General features: G+C 37.8%; 1 protein-coding gene across 1 annotated transcript in view; it reads right to left on the bottom strand.

Annotated features, from left to right (window-relative positions):
* Nucleotides 1-17385, bottom strand: part of TMEM241 (transmembrane protein 241) — a 43559-nt gene extending 26174 nt beyond the window's left edge. Inside the window, exons 1-6 of the mRNA XM_081324442.1 lie at nucleotides 17245-17385; nucleotides 11108-11154; nucleotides 9488-9565; nucleotides 5281-5362; nucleotides 3557-3634; nucleotides 2155-2180 (exon numbers count right to left, since the gene is read on the bottom strand). Coding sequence (XP_081180568.1) covers nucleotides 2155-2180; nucleotides 3557-3634; nucleotides 5281-5362; nucleotides 9488-9565; nucleotides 11108-11154; nucleotides 17245-17316 — 383 coding nt within the window. The 5' untranslated portion in view covers nucleotides 17317-17385. The remainder of the gene's footprint in view (nucleotides 1-2154; nucleotides 2181-3556; nucleotides 3635-5280; nucleotides 5363-9487; nucleotides 9566-11107; nucleotides 11155-17244) is intronic.
* Between the last annotated feature and the right edge of the window lie 1075 nt (nucleotides 17386-18460).

Raw genomic sequence — 18460 nt, forward strand, 5'->3', positions numbered from 1 at the left:
ACAGGAACGGAGACCTGCCGAGGTTTGGGGAGGTTTGGGGAGGCGCCCAAACCTCCCCAAAGGTCGGCAGGTCTGCGCGGAGGAACGGAGACCTGCCGAGGTTTGGGGAGGCGCCCAAACCTCCCCAAAGGTCGGCAGGAGGAACGGAGACCTGCCGAGGTTTGGGGAGGTTTGGGGAGGCGCCCAAACCTCCCCAAAGGTCGGCAGGAGGAACGGAGACCTGCCGAGGTTTGGGGAGGTTTGGGGAGGCGCCCAAACCTCCCCAAAGGTCGGCAGGAGGAACGGAGACCTGCGGAGGTTTGGGGAGGCGCCCAAACCTCCCCAAACAGGAACGGAGACCTGGGGAGGTTTGGGGAGGCGCCCAAACCTCCCCAAAGGTCGGCAGGTCTGCGCGGAGGAACGGAGACCTGCCGAGGTTTGGGGAGGTTTGGGGAGGCGCCCAAACCTCCCCAAACAGGAACGGAGACCTGCCGAGGTTTGGGGAGGTTTGGGGAGGCGCCCAAACCTCCCCAAACGTCGGCAGGTCTGCGCGGAGGAACGGAGACCTGCCGAGGTTTGGGGAGGTTTGGGGAGGCGCCCAAACCTCCCCAAACAGGAACGGAGACCTGCCGAGGTTTGGGGACGTTTGGGGACGTTTGGGGAGGCGCCCAAACCTCCCCAAAGGTCGGCAGGTCTGCGCGGAGGAACGGAGACCTGCCGAGGTTTGGGGAGGTTTGGGGAGGCGCCCAAACCTCCCCAAACAGGAACGGAGACCTGCCGAGGTTTGGGGAGGTTTGGGGAGGCGCCCAAACCTCCCCAAAGGTCGGCAGGTCTGCGCGGAGGAACGGAGACCTGCCGAGGTTTGGGGAGGTTTGGGGAGGCGCCCAAACCTCCCCAAACAGGAACGGAGACCTGCCGAGGTTTGGGGAGGTTTGGGGAGGCGCCCAAACCTCCCCAAACGTCGGCAGGTCTGCGCGGAGGAACGGAGACCTGCCGAGGTTTGGGGAGGTTTGGGGAGGCGCCCAAACCTCCCCAAACAGGAACGGAGACCTGCCGAGGTTTGGGGACGTTTGGGGAGGCGCCCAAACCTCCCCAAAGGTCGGCAGGTCTGTGCGGAGGAACGGAGACCTGCCGAGGTTTGGGGAGGTTTGGGGAGGCGCCCAAACCTCCCCAAACAGGAACGGAGACCTGCCGAGGTTTGGGGAGGTTTGGGGAGGCGCCCAAACCTCCCCAAAGGTCGGCAGGAGGAACGGAGACCTGCCGACGAGCCTTGGCCACACAGGGTATTCCTGTGTATTCAGGCTTGCAAAATGGCGGATCGAGCCTCTGCTGGCGGCAGAGGCTTGCAGAACGGCGGATCGGCTTATACTCGAGTCAATAACTTTTTCCAGTTTTTGGGGGTGAAATTGGGGGTCTCGGCTTATACTCGAGTCGGCTTATACTCAAGTATATACGGTAATTAGAGAATAGAAAATGTATTACTAAACCACCCTATCAACTCTTGACAGACGCAAATGCAAATTGAAGCCCAGTTATAATCCTGACAAAAGACTGTTCTGAAACAATAATATTTTAAACAATTGTATTTTTAATTATAGACACTACATTGGTCATAGGTTTTAACAGGATTGAAGTTAACTAAGCAAATGCCACATACATCGCAACCTACATACAACGCCACTTGCAACCTGCACTCAATTAGTGCAATTAATAAATTTTACAAAAATCATTCGAATTTGCACTATTCAAAGTGATATTTCTATCACTTTGCTATGCTGGTTGGGGAATTCTGGGAGTTGAAGTACACGTTTTTCAAGTTGCCATTGTTGAAAAATACTGTTCTAATGTACTATTTTCCATAGAATCTTCCTTTTCTCCATTTTGCACACATGCAAATGAGCAGCATCTGAACCCCAACCTCAATTGCACAGGGGCTCGCCTCAACTGCACACACATTAACCTTGCATTAACTGAATTCTGAGTTGCATTAAACGTGATCTGGTAACAATTTACAATTCACACTAAATTGAATGCCGCATTATTCAAACTTCCACTAATCACAACCAATATATGATGAACACTCCTAACTCTTTATTAAATAGACGATCAGCTGTTCATGTATTGTCTCTGTGGAATTCCATACATATCCACATTGGACAAACATTGGAAACTTACCTGCAGAATTTTAAGGCAGAGTTCTGCTGTTAAGAAAAAAAACACAATTATTTAAAAAACCTCACCTTCAAAACACGGTTAATGAAAGAAAACTTTACCATGCACTTGAATGTCAAATGTTTTCTGATAGAATTTCATTTATTGTGATTTCAGTAATAGAAGGATAAAACATATTTTACCTCACAACCAGGAACAGTTGCTAAGCTGCGAGAGTAACTAGTTCAAAGATAACACTTATTCAAAGATTTCAGGCTGTGTTTCCCTAGCATTGTCTCCAATATCCTGGACTGGCATCCAGTTGTCTATAGATTATATATATCTCATAATTTTTTTAAAGTAATCTCTAGAGATCCTATATATCACTATTCCAAATGCTGGTAGCAAACTTTCTATCACCAGCTACCCAAATAAATGAAAGAGAATGTATCCCCCTCCAAAGATTATATCTATCCCACATTGTGGAATAGAATGTTGAGCAGATGGAACAGTTCCATAAAATACTTTAAAAGTTTATACTTATGCAACACATGTTTTATATATAAATAATTATCAGTATTAAACATCATTAAATGTCCATATATATAGTTCGTATTCACACTAAAATGTGTGCTGTGGACATCAAATTCAGCTTAAACATTTTGTGTAAGATTTGGCAACCACTTCCTGGTGATTTTATGGAAATTCTAGGGATTTCAGGAAATATTATGAAAAAGAGTTATGATTGTTCTAAGTTACTCAATAAAAATTTCAAAGAAGGTTTCAAGCTGGGAAACAGTTCCTCTGGATGCTGGACAGATGAAAAATAAAAGAGAGAAAAACTTCTTGAATCAAGGTCAACTTCTTTCAGGCACTACCACACCCCCATCTTGAAAAGAGGTCCTCATCATTTAGAAAACTCAGGAGTGGACAGCACAAAAGGCTTCAATAAGAAAAGGAGAGTGGGAGATATCAAGAAGCATATGAGAACAAGGCAGTGCCATGATTAAAATACAACTCTTGTAACTTCAACCTCCTCAAAATAAGCTTTGCTTTGGCAAAATCACTTATGAATCTTCAAAATAATATTTATTTTATTAAACAAATTTATATGGCTGTCCAACTCATATGCAGATGACTCTGAGCAGCTTACATTTAAGTAATACAATTTTATTATCATATATAGTTTTCCCTTCACATGCTTTCTCTCTTTCTCTCCATCTCTCATACACCTTTATAGGTTTGCTGTAAATATACCATCTCCTAGAACAATTAAATTATTTGAAATTAATTTGCAAAAGTATTGTATATAATACGTGCATTCATTAATGTCTGAAATATTTAGCCTAAGAAAATATAGTTAACAAAGGGACTAGATAAACCTGATATGCAGGGATATAAAGGCCATTTAATTAATTCTCCATACCTCTTTCTGCACTGAGGCTTCCGCTCCATAAAATATAACATCTGCAGCATTGTGTAAGGTAAGAAAGATAGGAATTGGCTGCCAGGAAAGAAAATGGGACCAACAAAGTTAGCATTGCAGACACTGTAAATCAAGCTGCCCATCACCTTCTGCCCATCTGATGGCACTAACATTTGATAGGACCCCTCAGAGGTTTTCCTTCGGTTTCAGTTTGCTACACACTTGAAGACATCTAAGTTAGAAGAGAGGAAAGCAGACTTCTTTACACTGCCCTGATGCTCAGAGCTATCACACGGCATCCCTGATGGGAGGAAAAGTTGCAGTGGTTATAGGCCTGCCTCCATCTTTGAAAGAGATGTTATTGTTGTGACTACATCAACAGGGCCATTCTTACTGAAACGGAGGGAGGGAATTGTGCACATATAATACCACAGATTTTCCTTAATGACTCTTTTTCTTATTCCAAAAATGGAGTGGAAACATGGAAAGTGTGAAATACTGAAAGTCTAGACAAATAAACTTATAAGAAAATATTTTTAGCTATGAGGTCTCTTTGAAGTGTTTTTCAATATTTTGACTCTAGCAAATGTTTTCAACAGACAATATATTTGTTCTTCTGTTATTCTAAGTTAACAGAAGATACAAAACATGCTCAAGAGTGACTAAATCTAAGAGACTGCAGCTACAAAAGTTTCATTTTAATTACCTGGGAATTTGTAAGAACCAGTATTAAAAGAAAACAAGTGAACAAGGCAGAGAGATAACAAGCCTTTCATCAGAAGCAGGAAAAGAAAAGAAAAGAAAAGAAAAAACAGCTCACAGCTCCACTGCTGGGCTTGTTGCCATTTTTGTTGCTGAGTGAGAAGGAAGATCCATGGCTAAGCATAAGTTTCTTGAACTAGTGCACAATGAAAGGAAACACTAGAATAATGCTATCCTAGGAAATCTGACATCAGAATTTACATTTTTCCTTTTCTGTAGCCAAATCAACACATTTACACAGATACACACACACACACACCTTTCACCTCCCTAATGCTATTGGCTCTTCATAGGGCCAAGAGAAATGTTTTCCTGCCAACTATGGCTCCAGATTGCCCAGCTCAGCTAACTTTCACCAGATGTTTATTGTCTCTCATCATCATTTTTAGACCTTTTAGGCTTTAGGAAAAGAAATTCAGTATGTTGGACCAATTAATTTTAGTTCCCATCTCTCCAAATCTATCATCTGATCAATTCATTTCAGCCAGATGAGGATCCATCTCATTACAAACCTCAATTCTTAGACAAAGGAAAAGCAAGCAGGCCAACATATGCCATTAGGCCCTGATTTGACAGCAGCATTCTGAATAATATCTGTGATATTTCAACTGCAGAAATCTCCTTTGTGATGCTTCTTGGTCTGAATCCTTTTATGGGTGGGATAATGGGTTACTTTATGAGCGATATGGGACTGAAGGAACATCTTTCATATTAATCCATGCCACGCATATTCAAAAGATGGAGTCAAATTGCACAGATTTTCTGCAGAATTGGGAATTAGAAAGGGAATTTACTGTTTACTGTTTGTGCAGTAAGCCCTATTATGACTTCTAGAACTATTCAATTTTCAGTGTTCTACATGTAGTCTTTAACTATGGTAATATTAATTACTTCAACCTTATATGACATTTGTAGTGAAACATTAATAAAAAGGCATGCCAAATACTATTTGCATATCTTACCAATCTAGATAAGGCCCTGGAACCTGAATAAATAATACCCACAAAAAGTGCAGAAGCTGGAAGCCATGATAATACTTCAGACCTGTAACAAATAAGCATCATCATCATCTTTCATATATTTTCATGTCATCATATTCCATTTATGAACAACCTCAGAGGGCATCCTTTTTTTCCTGAATAAAAATAATTTCAGCCAAAGAAAAATACAAGCATCGCTTTGATTAGATGAGAATAAAATATATAGTTAAAATAAATCCAAATAGGTATGGTCTCTGAATACTCCAGTAACACATTGATCTGTGTCTGCATTTTCTTAATAACTACTTTATTATTATAAGTATGTGTGTGTGTATGCATAAAGTGTGAGTGAATTCAAATGGCCTTATTAATATTGATATCATGTTTTGAAAGTGCCTTAAAATATACTTGCAAGAATACTGTGGAAGCAAATAACAATTTATAAAAAATACTTTATATTATAGTCAGAAAAAAGGCAAACTGTTTTAATAAAATAAAAACATTTGATTGATGTTTAATTGTTGACCATACTGAAAGTACATATGATTTAAATCCAAGGGTTATGCATAAATCTAATTTAGCTGATTGCTACCTGATTTATAGTTCAAATTATTCATTAAGATATGCTAGAATCTCTTAATACTCTACAACCAGATAAGCTTAACCATAAGTTTGAATATTATCATCCCTTTTAAGGACATTGGTCCAGATAAATTTCCTTAGGACCAATCTAGCAACAGCAATTACACAGTTGGTAAAATCCAATCAGATGCTTCCTTAAAATATTCAGAGTCATCTGAGCTGGGAGAAAAATAAAGCAACAGGCTTGAGAACAAGACCTCCATAGAGATCACTGACCACAGTGTGAAGTTTTAAGAATCCTTGGCCATATAAGAAGCAATGGAAAAGGGCACAAAAGTTGTTCCCATGATGTAACAACTGAATTCTGTACTGCCAAGAGGGTTGGAAAGAATGTCTACAACTACAGGAAATGCTTTAGCAGCAATCCTTCGTATGGGCCAAATCATACAAATGGTGAAAATCGGAGTCTGCTATAATGACTGTAGAAGCTCTGGGCTGTATATTTTTAACATGTAAGGAAGAAATATGTAATATTACACAAATAGAAAGGGTCACTGTATCAGTGACTTGGGGATGACAGATCAAAACTGCAGTTCTATTATTACTTTTTCACAATGAAACTTGACAATAGCTGTTCAATGAAAAAAAAAATCAAAAGTATCAATACTTTTGTTGTATCCAAACAAAAAGCAATTCAGGCTTCCTTTGTTAATGAACTTAAAAGCCAAGTTCATTTAGAAACTATTTAAGGTTGCTATATAGGTGCCTTCTTTGCCCGTCCATTCAGAGGAACAGAATGGAAACGAAAAGCTTCAAAGAATATACCTATATCAGAGCAAACTATCAATTCTTGGATATTTCAATCCATGCTATACTTATAGAAAATAAATTATATTATAAAATGATGGTTTTCAATGTTATTGCAATTAATACAGAGAAAATTAGTAATGTAAAAGATGATAATTAAACTGAAAATTAATTTAAAATTCACAATTCTCCCAATTTCACATTACAGCTCAGCAACAAGTATAAAACTGTGGGTTATAAAAGAGTATACAAAATGTATGAAAAGAACTACAAAGATACAATATTAGTTTTTTAAAAAACAAACAATTGCATATATTTAAAAAATCCATCCAGAAAAAATAATTTCAACTAATGAAATATAACATGAACAGAAATAAGAAACTAAGAGAAATCCAAAGTGGCTGATACAACCATTCCTCATTCGTAGCATCCCTAAAGGCAAAGCTTATTTTGAAGAAAGCAAATGGCAAAATGGTTGACGAGAGGAAAGAACTCATCACTTAAGCACTGTCTCAGTGATTATGTTTGACATTTCTATGTTCATTCTTCTTGAATTGGATTATCCAGTTGATAATCAGAGGGACTGTGGGACAAGATTATGAAGGCTGTACGGTATGTTAACTGTCAGACAGAAATATAGAAAATAGAATACTTTACAGTATAAATTTTATAATTTTCTTCACACTGATATTAAAATTTTGGAATAAATTAACAATTGTTTACATACAATTTACTCAATTCTGAATATGAAAGACTGCAGTACATGCCTGGTGGGACAGTCTTTAAACTCAAGATTTATTCAAATATATTTACTCTTCAAAGCACCTCTGTGCTACAGTTACAAATAGCAAATGTGTACCCGAAATAATTAGTTCACTTGTTCAGTTACACAGTGATACACTCTAAAGCAAAATTCAGCAATCCATAAATTGGATTGAGGTTGTAGAATGAACACTCAAAACAGGAATCCGGAATGAAAAGTTGACCATGGCTGATTCAAAAATTAAGAGAGAGCAATTTTGTCTATATTGTCTACATTCCCTCAGAAAAAAAAAGTTTCTTATCATTGAGGCATTTCATTAATATGTACAAATCTGCTCAATTCTCAGGGAGGAACTGTGTCTTTTAGCATATTTAGCTAATGTACTGATGGAGAATTCTACTTACATATAAAAATCGAATTGGTCTCTAAGTCATCTATGTAACCATTTAATTGGATTACTGCTATACACACTACAGTACAGTACATAGAGCTGCCTTTGAAGACTAGAAGTTAGTAAGCCTATGCAGAGCAGTCATAGAGAGTGCATTACCAAGTGTGTTAGTTAAAGTAGATGTCTGATGTGGAAGATTCACACAACTGTTTCAAAGCTTTCTGCCACTACTATTGAAAGTCTATGACCTTTTTTGGTAGACAGGATTGCTTTAACACAGAGATAGGAAGTGAATTTTGTCAAGTATCTTTGCTTTGCACAATACTAGAAGTAACAGCCTGCAAAGAATTTCAAAACGTTTTTGATAATCTAATGAAAAACTCCTCTTATGTATTGTCTGCATGCTTATTTGTCTTTCATCAAAAGTGATGATGTTGACTTTTATAGTACACAAATATTCTCTTCCTTTCAGATATATAGAACATAGATGCTTTTATTGCTGAACTATGGCATAACAATCGTTATTCTCTGGCTTAAATTACACTGACATCTAGTGGGGTAAAACTCATGGCTCCAAATCTAAAAAAATACAGTAAAGAAAATGAACAAAATGATTGGGATGTTTTGAAATATCACCAGTCAAAAGGCATTGTGCATATTTCAAACTGCAGTATTTTTCATGGAACAAAGCATGACAAAAACCCAGTGAAAAACATGAAAAAATTGTAAAAGGAAGGAAAAGTTATCCAGACCTCTCTTAAACCCTTAAAATGAGATTGTTAATAAAAGTCTGGAAGCATCCAATGTTGCTGCTTCTTTTTTAAAACAGATTGTATTAGGGTAAGAGAACAGAAGTTAAACAACTGCTGCACAAAATTATGCCACAATTTAGCGTTTTATTTGCATATAAATAACTACCTACACCCACCCATATTTACTCTCAGGTATAACTAAAATGATAATGCTGACAGGAATCAATATGAATCCCTTACTACCTATATGATGTTTAAAAATCTGAGTAATTGGCTAAAAATTAATTTCATATTTCTAAGGTAGCCAGCATGAATTTATCTTATTTAACATTAAACTTGATTTTCTTTCCCTAGGGAACCCAGCCTTCATGAAATAATAACCCAAACTAATAAATATTGCAAAGAGTTTTTCACTGGAATGTTGCTGACATTCAAGAAACAGCGTTGTTATGTTTGCGAGTGATTTTAGCTCTAGATAGCATCTGACATTCAAAAGCTGGTTTTCATGGAATTGAGAAATCTACTCAATGTTTATGGGAATTTTAGTGGTAGAAAAGCACCCACGGTGCATATATCATGCAACATACTTGATCAAAATAGGAATTATGAATTTCATGAATGTAGGAGAAAAATCATAGATAACTGTGTCAAATGTATCAAGATGGCAAGGATGACATGATCAAATCTCTTTTGTTTTAGTTTTATTGCACATAAAACATCCCAATAACGAAAACAATTTTAAAAAAATGTCTTTTCTAAAAATTCCACTTCAGAATACAATCAAAGTATATGGTAAAATAATCTCTCTCTCATTGGATATTAATCTAAATATTGTACTTCAGAGACTATTTATTAACATTGGTTTATTTATTTACGCTGCACTTTCATCTATACCTTGAACTGCTGCTGATCTCAACCCAGCCAATTTTCCAGGAAACATGTAAGAGAATTCCACCAACAAGTGTCTGCCACCTGCAATTACAACACACGTAAAAAAAATATAAGTTAAAAAATGTGTAATGGAGGCTCCTGGATTCTGTAAAATGTATAGGATGTGAAATTTCAGTTTCTAGCAACAGAAGCTTTATGCTTTTTTTAAATCTCAGAGTGTGCTGCTGTTGCCATTCATGTGGATTCCTGCCGGGGTTTTTTATTATTAGAGGGTTTTTTTCCAGTTATTTGGGAGCTTAGGAACAAAGCTATCCATCTAATTTAGTAATGTACGAGCACTTAGGACTTTTGATAGGAGTCTTTCCTAGGCCAACACTGAATATTAGTGGTAGAGTGTGGACAAGTTGCTTGGAAAGCACATGTCCAATAATGAGCACATACACTTCAATAACCACTTCTTATCAAAGAACATATGTTTGTAAATGACATGGAAGACATTTTTATATTTCTACCACATGTGATGAAAAACTGAGCCCTTTCTTCTGGGAGTATGTACATTAAATTAAATCATAAGGTTGGTACACTGAGTAAGAACCAAATGGAAATAAGCAATATGAACTAAGAGACCTTAGATACACACAATGACAAATACATTTCAAACCATTTTCCTCTCATTTTTGTAAACAGACAGATGAGAAAAAGTCTTTTTATTAGTTTTATTAAGATACTGGATCCATTTAATCCCCCTAGTGTCAAACTGTTCACATCTTAACTATATACCAAAAGCTCTGTAACATTAAGAATGGCTTGATTTTTTCTTCTTCCCTATTCACATGTGTAACTGCACTCATTCAGTTTGAGTTAATATGTGATGAAAGACACCATAGGCTTAGCGAATTGTATAAACATAACAAACAGTGGCTTTATAATGAACCATGGTTGAGTATAGACCTACCATATATGGGCTGTTACTGCTAGATAGTAGTAACAAAGTTAGAGTTTTCTGTATCTCTGCTGCAATTTAATGTTGTTCAATTTTTTTCAGCTTAGATATGAAGCCATAGCTTAGTATGGTATGCAAACCATGTTTGCACATCACATCTACAGACCAGGATAATCTTGCTTATTGTGATCAATAGAAATGAAAACATAGCATGCATGCATTATTCCCACAACTTACTGTTATTAAGATATAATATTTATTTATTTATTTATTTATTTATTTATTTATTTATTTATTTATTTATTTTATTTATTTATTTATTAATGGGACTTATATCCCGCCCTATCTCCCGAAGGACTCAGGGCGGCTAACAACAATAACATACAATAAATACAGAAATTAAGATAAAATTAAAATTAAAGGCCTCTGTACAATAAATTAAAATTAAAAAATTAAATTAAAATAAATTAAAAATTAGAGTTAAAAAATTGTAAACATAATATAGCCTGGAGGATCAGCAATCAGGCTTACTAATAGGAAATGTAGTCCAGAAGGATACTAGGTAAGCATAATATTGTAAGAGCTCTCCAGGTGAGGAAAAATAGCAATTGGAAAACATGGGGTACAATCCCCATTGATTAAATCCTTCTTTTTTCATGCATATATGAAATTATGCTTACCCTTGAAAAAGTGTTGGATAGGTGAATTTCAGGACAGATAGGACATACTGGAAAAATCAGAAAACACAACTTTATATATTATTCATACACACAAATGAAAATATCTTTTATATAAATCATAGCATACTTTTATGACCCAATAGGCATAGTGGGAATGTGGACTGGAATCATTCACCCAAAAGAGCTGCCATTACGATTATGGACAGTCACAACTCCAGAAGGTTGTATCTGCTCCTTATCATTTTTACTAGGTGTTGTCTTTTTCCCAATAACTTTATTGGAAATTATATTATACAGATAAAACTAACAGTACAACCTACATAGTAGAGAAATATATTAAAATGTAAAACATTAAGAAGTACAGAAAAAGAAGAAAGAAGGGGGGAAGAAAAAATAAAAATAAAAAAGGAAACCTCCATCTCCAGTTGACTTTAACAACTTATCAGTATTTCTTAAAGCACAACCAACACCTCTTCATCCCATACATTACCCCAATTTCTATAAATCCATCTCTAAAACCTCATCTCTCTACATTAATCAGCAAGAATCCATTAAGGCTTATCAGAAATAGCGTAACTGTTACAAACTATGTCTGTAACACCCGATTTGAATCCTTCCTTTCATATTTATCTCCATTTAAACATATACCCCCATTTCATCTCAATTAAGCAAAATCTTTAAAACATCACCCAATCCTAGTTTTAAAAAAACCATTAAATCAAGTGTGTATTTTTTTTTCTTCTTTGTCCCAATAATTTTTAAATTCCTCAAAAGAGAATTCTAATATTCTAACAAATTCTCATGCTTTGTCTCATCTCTCAAAATTCTTGGCATCTTTGTCAAGTCGCTTTTGTAATTCCAGTATGGCAACTTTTAACACTTTTATAGCATGTTTTAATTCTTCTGTAAAGGTAAATAACTTTAAAACTTCCATTCATCATGTCCCAAAAATATATTTTAAGGTAGCCATCTAGTGTCCAACTTTCAAAATCTTCATATCAATTATTTTGAAGTATAAATACAATTATTTCAATTAACTTCAAAGTTTTAAATCAAGCCCATCTGAGTCTTAATCTATTTCAGACATGTCAAACACAAGGCCCGGGGGCCGGATCCGGCCCGCGAAGTGGTTTCATGCGGCCCGCGAAGCCATCCTGGAAACAGTGACGGAACGGCCCCCACTGCCTTGGCCCACAGACCCTCCTTCTGCCAGAGACCCTCAGATCTGTCCCACTCCTGCCCAGGCCCCCATAGGCACCCTTGATGCGAATGATGTAGAGCTGGCCACGCCCACCCAGTAGGCCATACGCACTCTAGCCACACCCACCCAGTAGGCCACGCCCACCCTGGCCATACCCACCTGGCCCCTTGAGGGCAACCGCAATGCTGATGCGGCCCTCAATGAAATTGAGTTTGACACCCCTGATCTATTTAGAACTTTCTAAAGCCAACGTTAATCATCATTTTGCTGTATATTTAAAAATACTTTTTGTTACGTATGTTTATATTTTTAATTAAACTTTTTTGCTTTTAAAGGATTGAGAAAAACACAGCCAATGATTTCAATAAAATTTGCTGGTCTGAATGTTCTTGAGCTTTAAAAAAAAACTTTAACAAACAGAAAAAAAACAAAACAAAATCAAATCCATAGAGATTAAAAGTTGATCCTCAGTCAAACTTAAAGTTCATACAGGCAACGTTAATGGCTATAAGCACAATGAAATCCTGCAACTCCCAGCTATGTGCAAGCCAACTGCAAAATGAAATTCCTGCAATCTCTTCACAAAAAACCCCAGCTGTCTGGAGTACCTATGAATAAAATCTTGCAATTTCTCCTTATTCTGGAGAGATTTTGGCAGCCCAAATTTTGAGGACCATATTTGGGGACCATTTTCAGCCTATTCTAGAAGGGTGACAGTTGACTATGATGGCTCACTGAAAATTCCTCTTTTCTTTCTTTTCTGGTTTTTTTCATAGACCTCACTGGCCTAAAAAAGTTTTATCATTTTTATTGGATAAAAAGATGTTTAAGCTAGTAGTGAACTAGAAATTAGAAGCTCATGAATTCTGATTCATCCTTAGGCACAAAAGTTGGCTAGGTTATTGTAAGTTAATTACATTTTCCAGCACACCTCAATGGGTTGTTGCTTTGGGGAAGATAGGAAGTGGGACAATTATGTATGCCACCTAGACATAAAAAATAAAGGCAATATTGAAATCTAATGAACAATTGTGTCTGAATAATATTATAAAGACATACTTCATTTCCTGGGTGTATCCTCACTTTGTTTTGAAAATTGTATTTGAAAATGTAATACTGAGAGCATTCATTATATCATTATAAAGTGACCATGGACAAGCCACATGTATTGAAGATGGATGTGGCTTCATGCCCCAAATTAGAAGCCAATACGGTAATTGTCTAACATAAAATTAGAAGCCAGTAATTGACTAACACAGCATGTATTAAATGAATACATTCCTCTCTCACAGAATATTTAGATCTACTTTTGTGAAATGACGAGACAAGTAATCAGTTGTTAAGATACAGTAAGAGTATAAATTTAAGGTGAAGATCATGGAATGCTGATTCAGTATAAAAAAAATAGTGAATAACTGATAATTGACCATGTTGTTTCAGAATATAAAGTGAGCAAGGCCATATTTTGAAGGGAGAATCATCAATTGTATACATGCTCCCTTCATTACTATACTGTAGAGTGGTCATATCAAAATTATCTCCCAGGAGATAACAATGGGTGTGTGTATGGACCCTTAAAAAGAATCAAGTTAAATAGTGGAACCAATTATTCACAGATTTTGGCTGGCTTCTTTTCCCTGAAGATGTTCAAACAGAGACTAGACAGCCATTTGTTAAGGATCCTTAATCTGAATTCCAGGACTGAACTGGGCATTGGACTCAACTCAATGATTACGAGATCAGTATTTTTTTTTTATTTAAAAAGTTTTACAATACATTTTAACTTTAATCCCCCCCTCCCCCCCCCACCCAACCCTCTCTATCCCTTCCCCCCATTCCCTCCTCCCCCCCCGGCTTCCCAGAGCTAAATACAGGGTATAAAATCAAAAAACAAACATAAGCACCCCTATGTTATCAGCAATAAACTATTAGTTCTATCTCCCTCTAGCTCATGTAAAATGAATACAAACAATATTAATATTACAAATAAGGTAAAAAAGAAAAAGAGAAAAACAGAAAAGAGCTTTACTCAGAATAGATTTTCTTAATCCCAGTCCTTATTCATATTAATTTCAAAGAAAAAAAAATAAACAAATTCTCAGTTACGCGCCAAAAGCGCCTATCTATTAATCTTAATAATCTCCAACCAAACTAAACCATAATCAAAAATAATTCTTGCATGTATCACACCAAATGTCTCGCAGTTCCAAGTCATCCTTGAGTTCAAATAAAAAGAGTAAAAAAAAAAAGGGTTAAGCAGTCTGTAAGACAACTTGTTGTTAATTAGGAGCTTGCATACCCATTCTTAGTTCAACACACACTTTTAGTCCATAACCCTAATATACTTTTCTAACAAGCAAATAACATCCATCTTAAATTGTGTTAAATATTAAAAAAAAACTTTCTTTCTCCTCTATGATAAATTTAATCCATTAAGATACTAATTTAAAAATTTAATCAGCAATCCTAACGCCCCAAAACTTTTGGAGCACGTCTGTCATGACCCCCAAAACTTCTTTGGACCGCGCCCCTCCCACATCTTCACTGTAAATACACTTTGGAGATTCCATAACTATCTGCTGGTCTTGCTCTTGCTCTCGTCTCGCTCTTCTTAGGGCGGCACGCGTCTTCCTCTGGCCTCCTGCAACATCCAATGAAACTGTATCTTGATCCCCTCCAACACCATTGTCCTCTATCTGTCTGTCTGCAACATCTTGAAGCTTTCCCTCGCCGTATCCCTTAACAGCTTCCAAAAATGATAGGGGGGTTGCTTTTAACACATTGCTATAAAAATCACGTGCCTGGGCCACAGTAACCAGACGATATCTTTTACCTTCATGCGTCACCACCAGTCCAACTGGAATCTCCCATCTAAACTTAATATCACATTTCTTAAGTTCCTGTACTAAAAATGCAAAATCTTTCCTTCTCCTTAAAATCTTCGGAGGAATCTCTTTTAAAACCAAGACTTCTTGCTCAGCCACTACCAGTTTAGTATCATAGGCAGCTTGAATAACTTCATCTCTAATTACTCTCTTTGTAAAATAGACCACCACATCTCTGGGTAACTTCCTTTGTCTTGCAATCCATGAATTTACACGAAAAATTTTGTCCATATTTCCCTCAATTTCAGATGCTGGCTGGCCCAATACCCCTTCCAGAGCCTCAGAAATCAGCTGCTTTAAATCTTCTTTACAGTTCTCCTTTAAACCCCTGATTCTAATAGCATACTGCATCTGATGATACTGAGCAAGGCTCAATTCTCCGTCCATTTTATCCCTTATATTTTCATTTTCTGATACCTTTGCTTCTAATATAGAGTTCTTTTGACTGAGATCCTTCACTTTTTCATCCAGCTGTTGCACACATTCAGCTACAGATTCAATCATAGACAACATGTCCACCCTCATTGCTCTAAACTTCTCTTCCATCTTCTTCTCCAGTTTCTCCTCCAACTTTTTCAGCTTTTCATCCATCATGTCAGACATCAATTGTGAATGCTTTCCAAGAGCATCTTGTAAATCCTTAAGCGTCAATGCCGGAGGAGGTGAAGGAGGAAGCAAATGAGGTCTGTTGCACCAGGGAAGACCCCGCACTCCGAAGAGCTTTAGAAGTTTTAGCCGCCATCTTCCCCCACTTTCACTTATTGCGCACTTTCACTTTAAAGCTATAAAATCCATTGAGCTAGAGAGTAAAGATAAGAGTCCACATCACCTTGACCTCCTGTACCGCTCTGCCTGCATCTTGATAATCAAAAGTATTTCCTTTTGGCAGGGGTGGTTGCTAACGCCTGGCTCTGCTCCATAAATCCCGGAGCAGGGGCGCTGTGCAGCTCGGAGCAACCCAGGCTTCGGGAGGGCTCAATCCTTCAGCCGCCCAAACTCTCAGCTCAGGCGGCCCCGGAGAGCTCAACCCCTACCTGGGGCCTCACCCCCTCCTCTTCTCCCAAGGAGGGGGCTTCAAATCCATCTAAACAGCTGATCGGCGCTGTTTACGATGGAAAAACACAGCTGCGGAGCGGGCAGCCCGAAAACGGCTGTCTTCGGCATCGCGTCGCCACCGGAAGCCGAGATCAGTATTAATTTGATAGCTTCTCTCTCTCTCTCTCTCTCTCTCTCTCTCTCTCTCTCTGTGTGTGTGTGTGTGTGTGTGTGTGTTTCCTAAAAATTGAGATAAAAGGCTATTTTCATTATATCTATATTAATTGACCAATAATTTACCCTATTGACTTCACTTTCCAGATTTACATTGAACACTGAACTATAAACTAACTATACGAACCTCTCAATATACTAGGGTGAAATGTGGTTGGTTGGTTTGAAGTTCAGAGTGTCAGACTCAGCTAGAGTTTTCTAGCTTTACTAGTATTTATTTACTAGTTTATACTTCAACGTGTCAAACTCAGCTAGAGACAGTTTTTCTTTTACTAGGGCATTTGACTTCTAGACTGTAATCACTATCTGATATTAAGTCCCACTGAAAATTGGAGAACTTATCTTCCATTCAAATTGTGCATTTTTGTGAATTAAATCAGCTGAAATCTTCCTTCACGGACTGTTCCCTGAAGACGGTGGATTTCCCATTGTTCTCTTCCCCAATTCTCATTGTCAGGCAGGACGCCGGTTGGGCTGAACCAGGGGTAGGCAACCTCGGCTCTTTTATGACTCATGGACTTCAACTCCCAGAATTCCTGAGCTGGCCGAGGTTGCCTACCCCTGGGCTGAACGAAGGAACCGCGGTGTTCAAACACAAAGATTTCACAAAAAAGCGAACCTCTACAAGCAGGTTTTAATCACGGAGAAATACACCTCGGGCAACCCTTGAACTCCTCTGAAATGTTGGAATCCTAAGCAGACCACCCCAAACCCAACCAGAGGAAAAGGAATACAGAATGGTCAGTTTGTAATACTGTCGTTGGTAGCTCCTTCATCCTCACCTTGTTGGTGAAATAAGAACTCAAGTAGAACAAACAGAAAGCAAGACCAGTGGCAGGTCTCTTGAAAGGCATCAGTCAAAGCATGTCACCAGGCTCGGAGCAGAGAGTTAAAGCATCTCCGTCTGGCTGCATGTGGCTGCCATAACAGGGACACGTCGCTGATGCCTTTGCTCCAATGAGCGCAAAGACAAGGAGCCGAGGAACAGCCTTCTTAAAGGGGCAGTGCTCCCTCTAAGTCAGGGGTAGGCAACCTTGGCTCTTTTATGACTCGTGGACTTCAACTCCCAGAATTCCTGAGCCAAGGTTGCCTACCCCTGCTCTAAGCCGTATTTTTCAACTAGACCTAGGAATTCTGGGAGTTGAAGTCCGCATATCTCGTTGTTGCCGGGGTTGAGAAATACTGCTCTAGAGCAGTATTTTGGTCTCAGGACCCCTGAAAGCCAGTTGGGTTTATTGAAGACAACCAAAGTTAATGGATTATAACTATTGATATATACTGCATTAGAAATTAAAATAGAAATGTAAACATATTTATTTATTTGACTTTGCAGACTCCCTGAGACGCCCAGATGGAGTCTTGAAACTGCTTCTCCAGAGCAAAGAAAGTGTCTGTATTCCAGCTGTTTTCAGAAAGGACTTAGATCAAAGGAATAGATTGGCAGAATATAGCTGATATTTGTGAAAAGGCATGCTGTCTTAGAAACTTGTCAGCATAATTTTGACTAAGATTTTCAAAATGCAAAATGGGATATGATAGAATTAGAGAAAACAATGGAAAAGACAAGAAAAAGTCTAAGGTCCTACATTTTTTTCAAAGGCTGAAATAGGACATCAATTCAAAATGCCTGTGATTTTTTCATTACTCTCAGACAAAAGCAACCCATCTTTGAGGAACTTTAAGACATCACTCATCTCTACTTGAAATCCATTACAAAGAGAGAGACTTGTGGTTTCTCCAAAGCTACAGCTTTATTACAGCCAATATTTTGGTCTATTAAAATTTGTTTCATCATGTATGCTGATTATATAATTAATTTAATTGTAAGGTTTTTTCGCTGTTTTTGCTGCCTCTGGATACCACTGCCCGTCTGTTCCTTTATATTATTTTAATCGTAGAACTAATGTGAGCAGTGCATAATCCAACACTTTTTTATTTATACCTTTAACTTGACATGTTACATTTACGACTCAGGGAAGGTGAGCTACAATGTCTTCC

The sequence above is a fragment of the Vipera berus genome (genome assembly GCF_964194415.1).
Source record: "Vipera berus genome assembly, chromosome: 3".
NCBI classification, from domain to species: Eukaryota; Metazoa; Chordata; class Lepidosauria; order Squamata; family Viperidae; genus Vipera; species Vipera berus.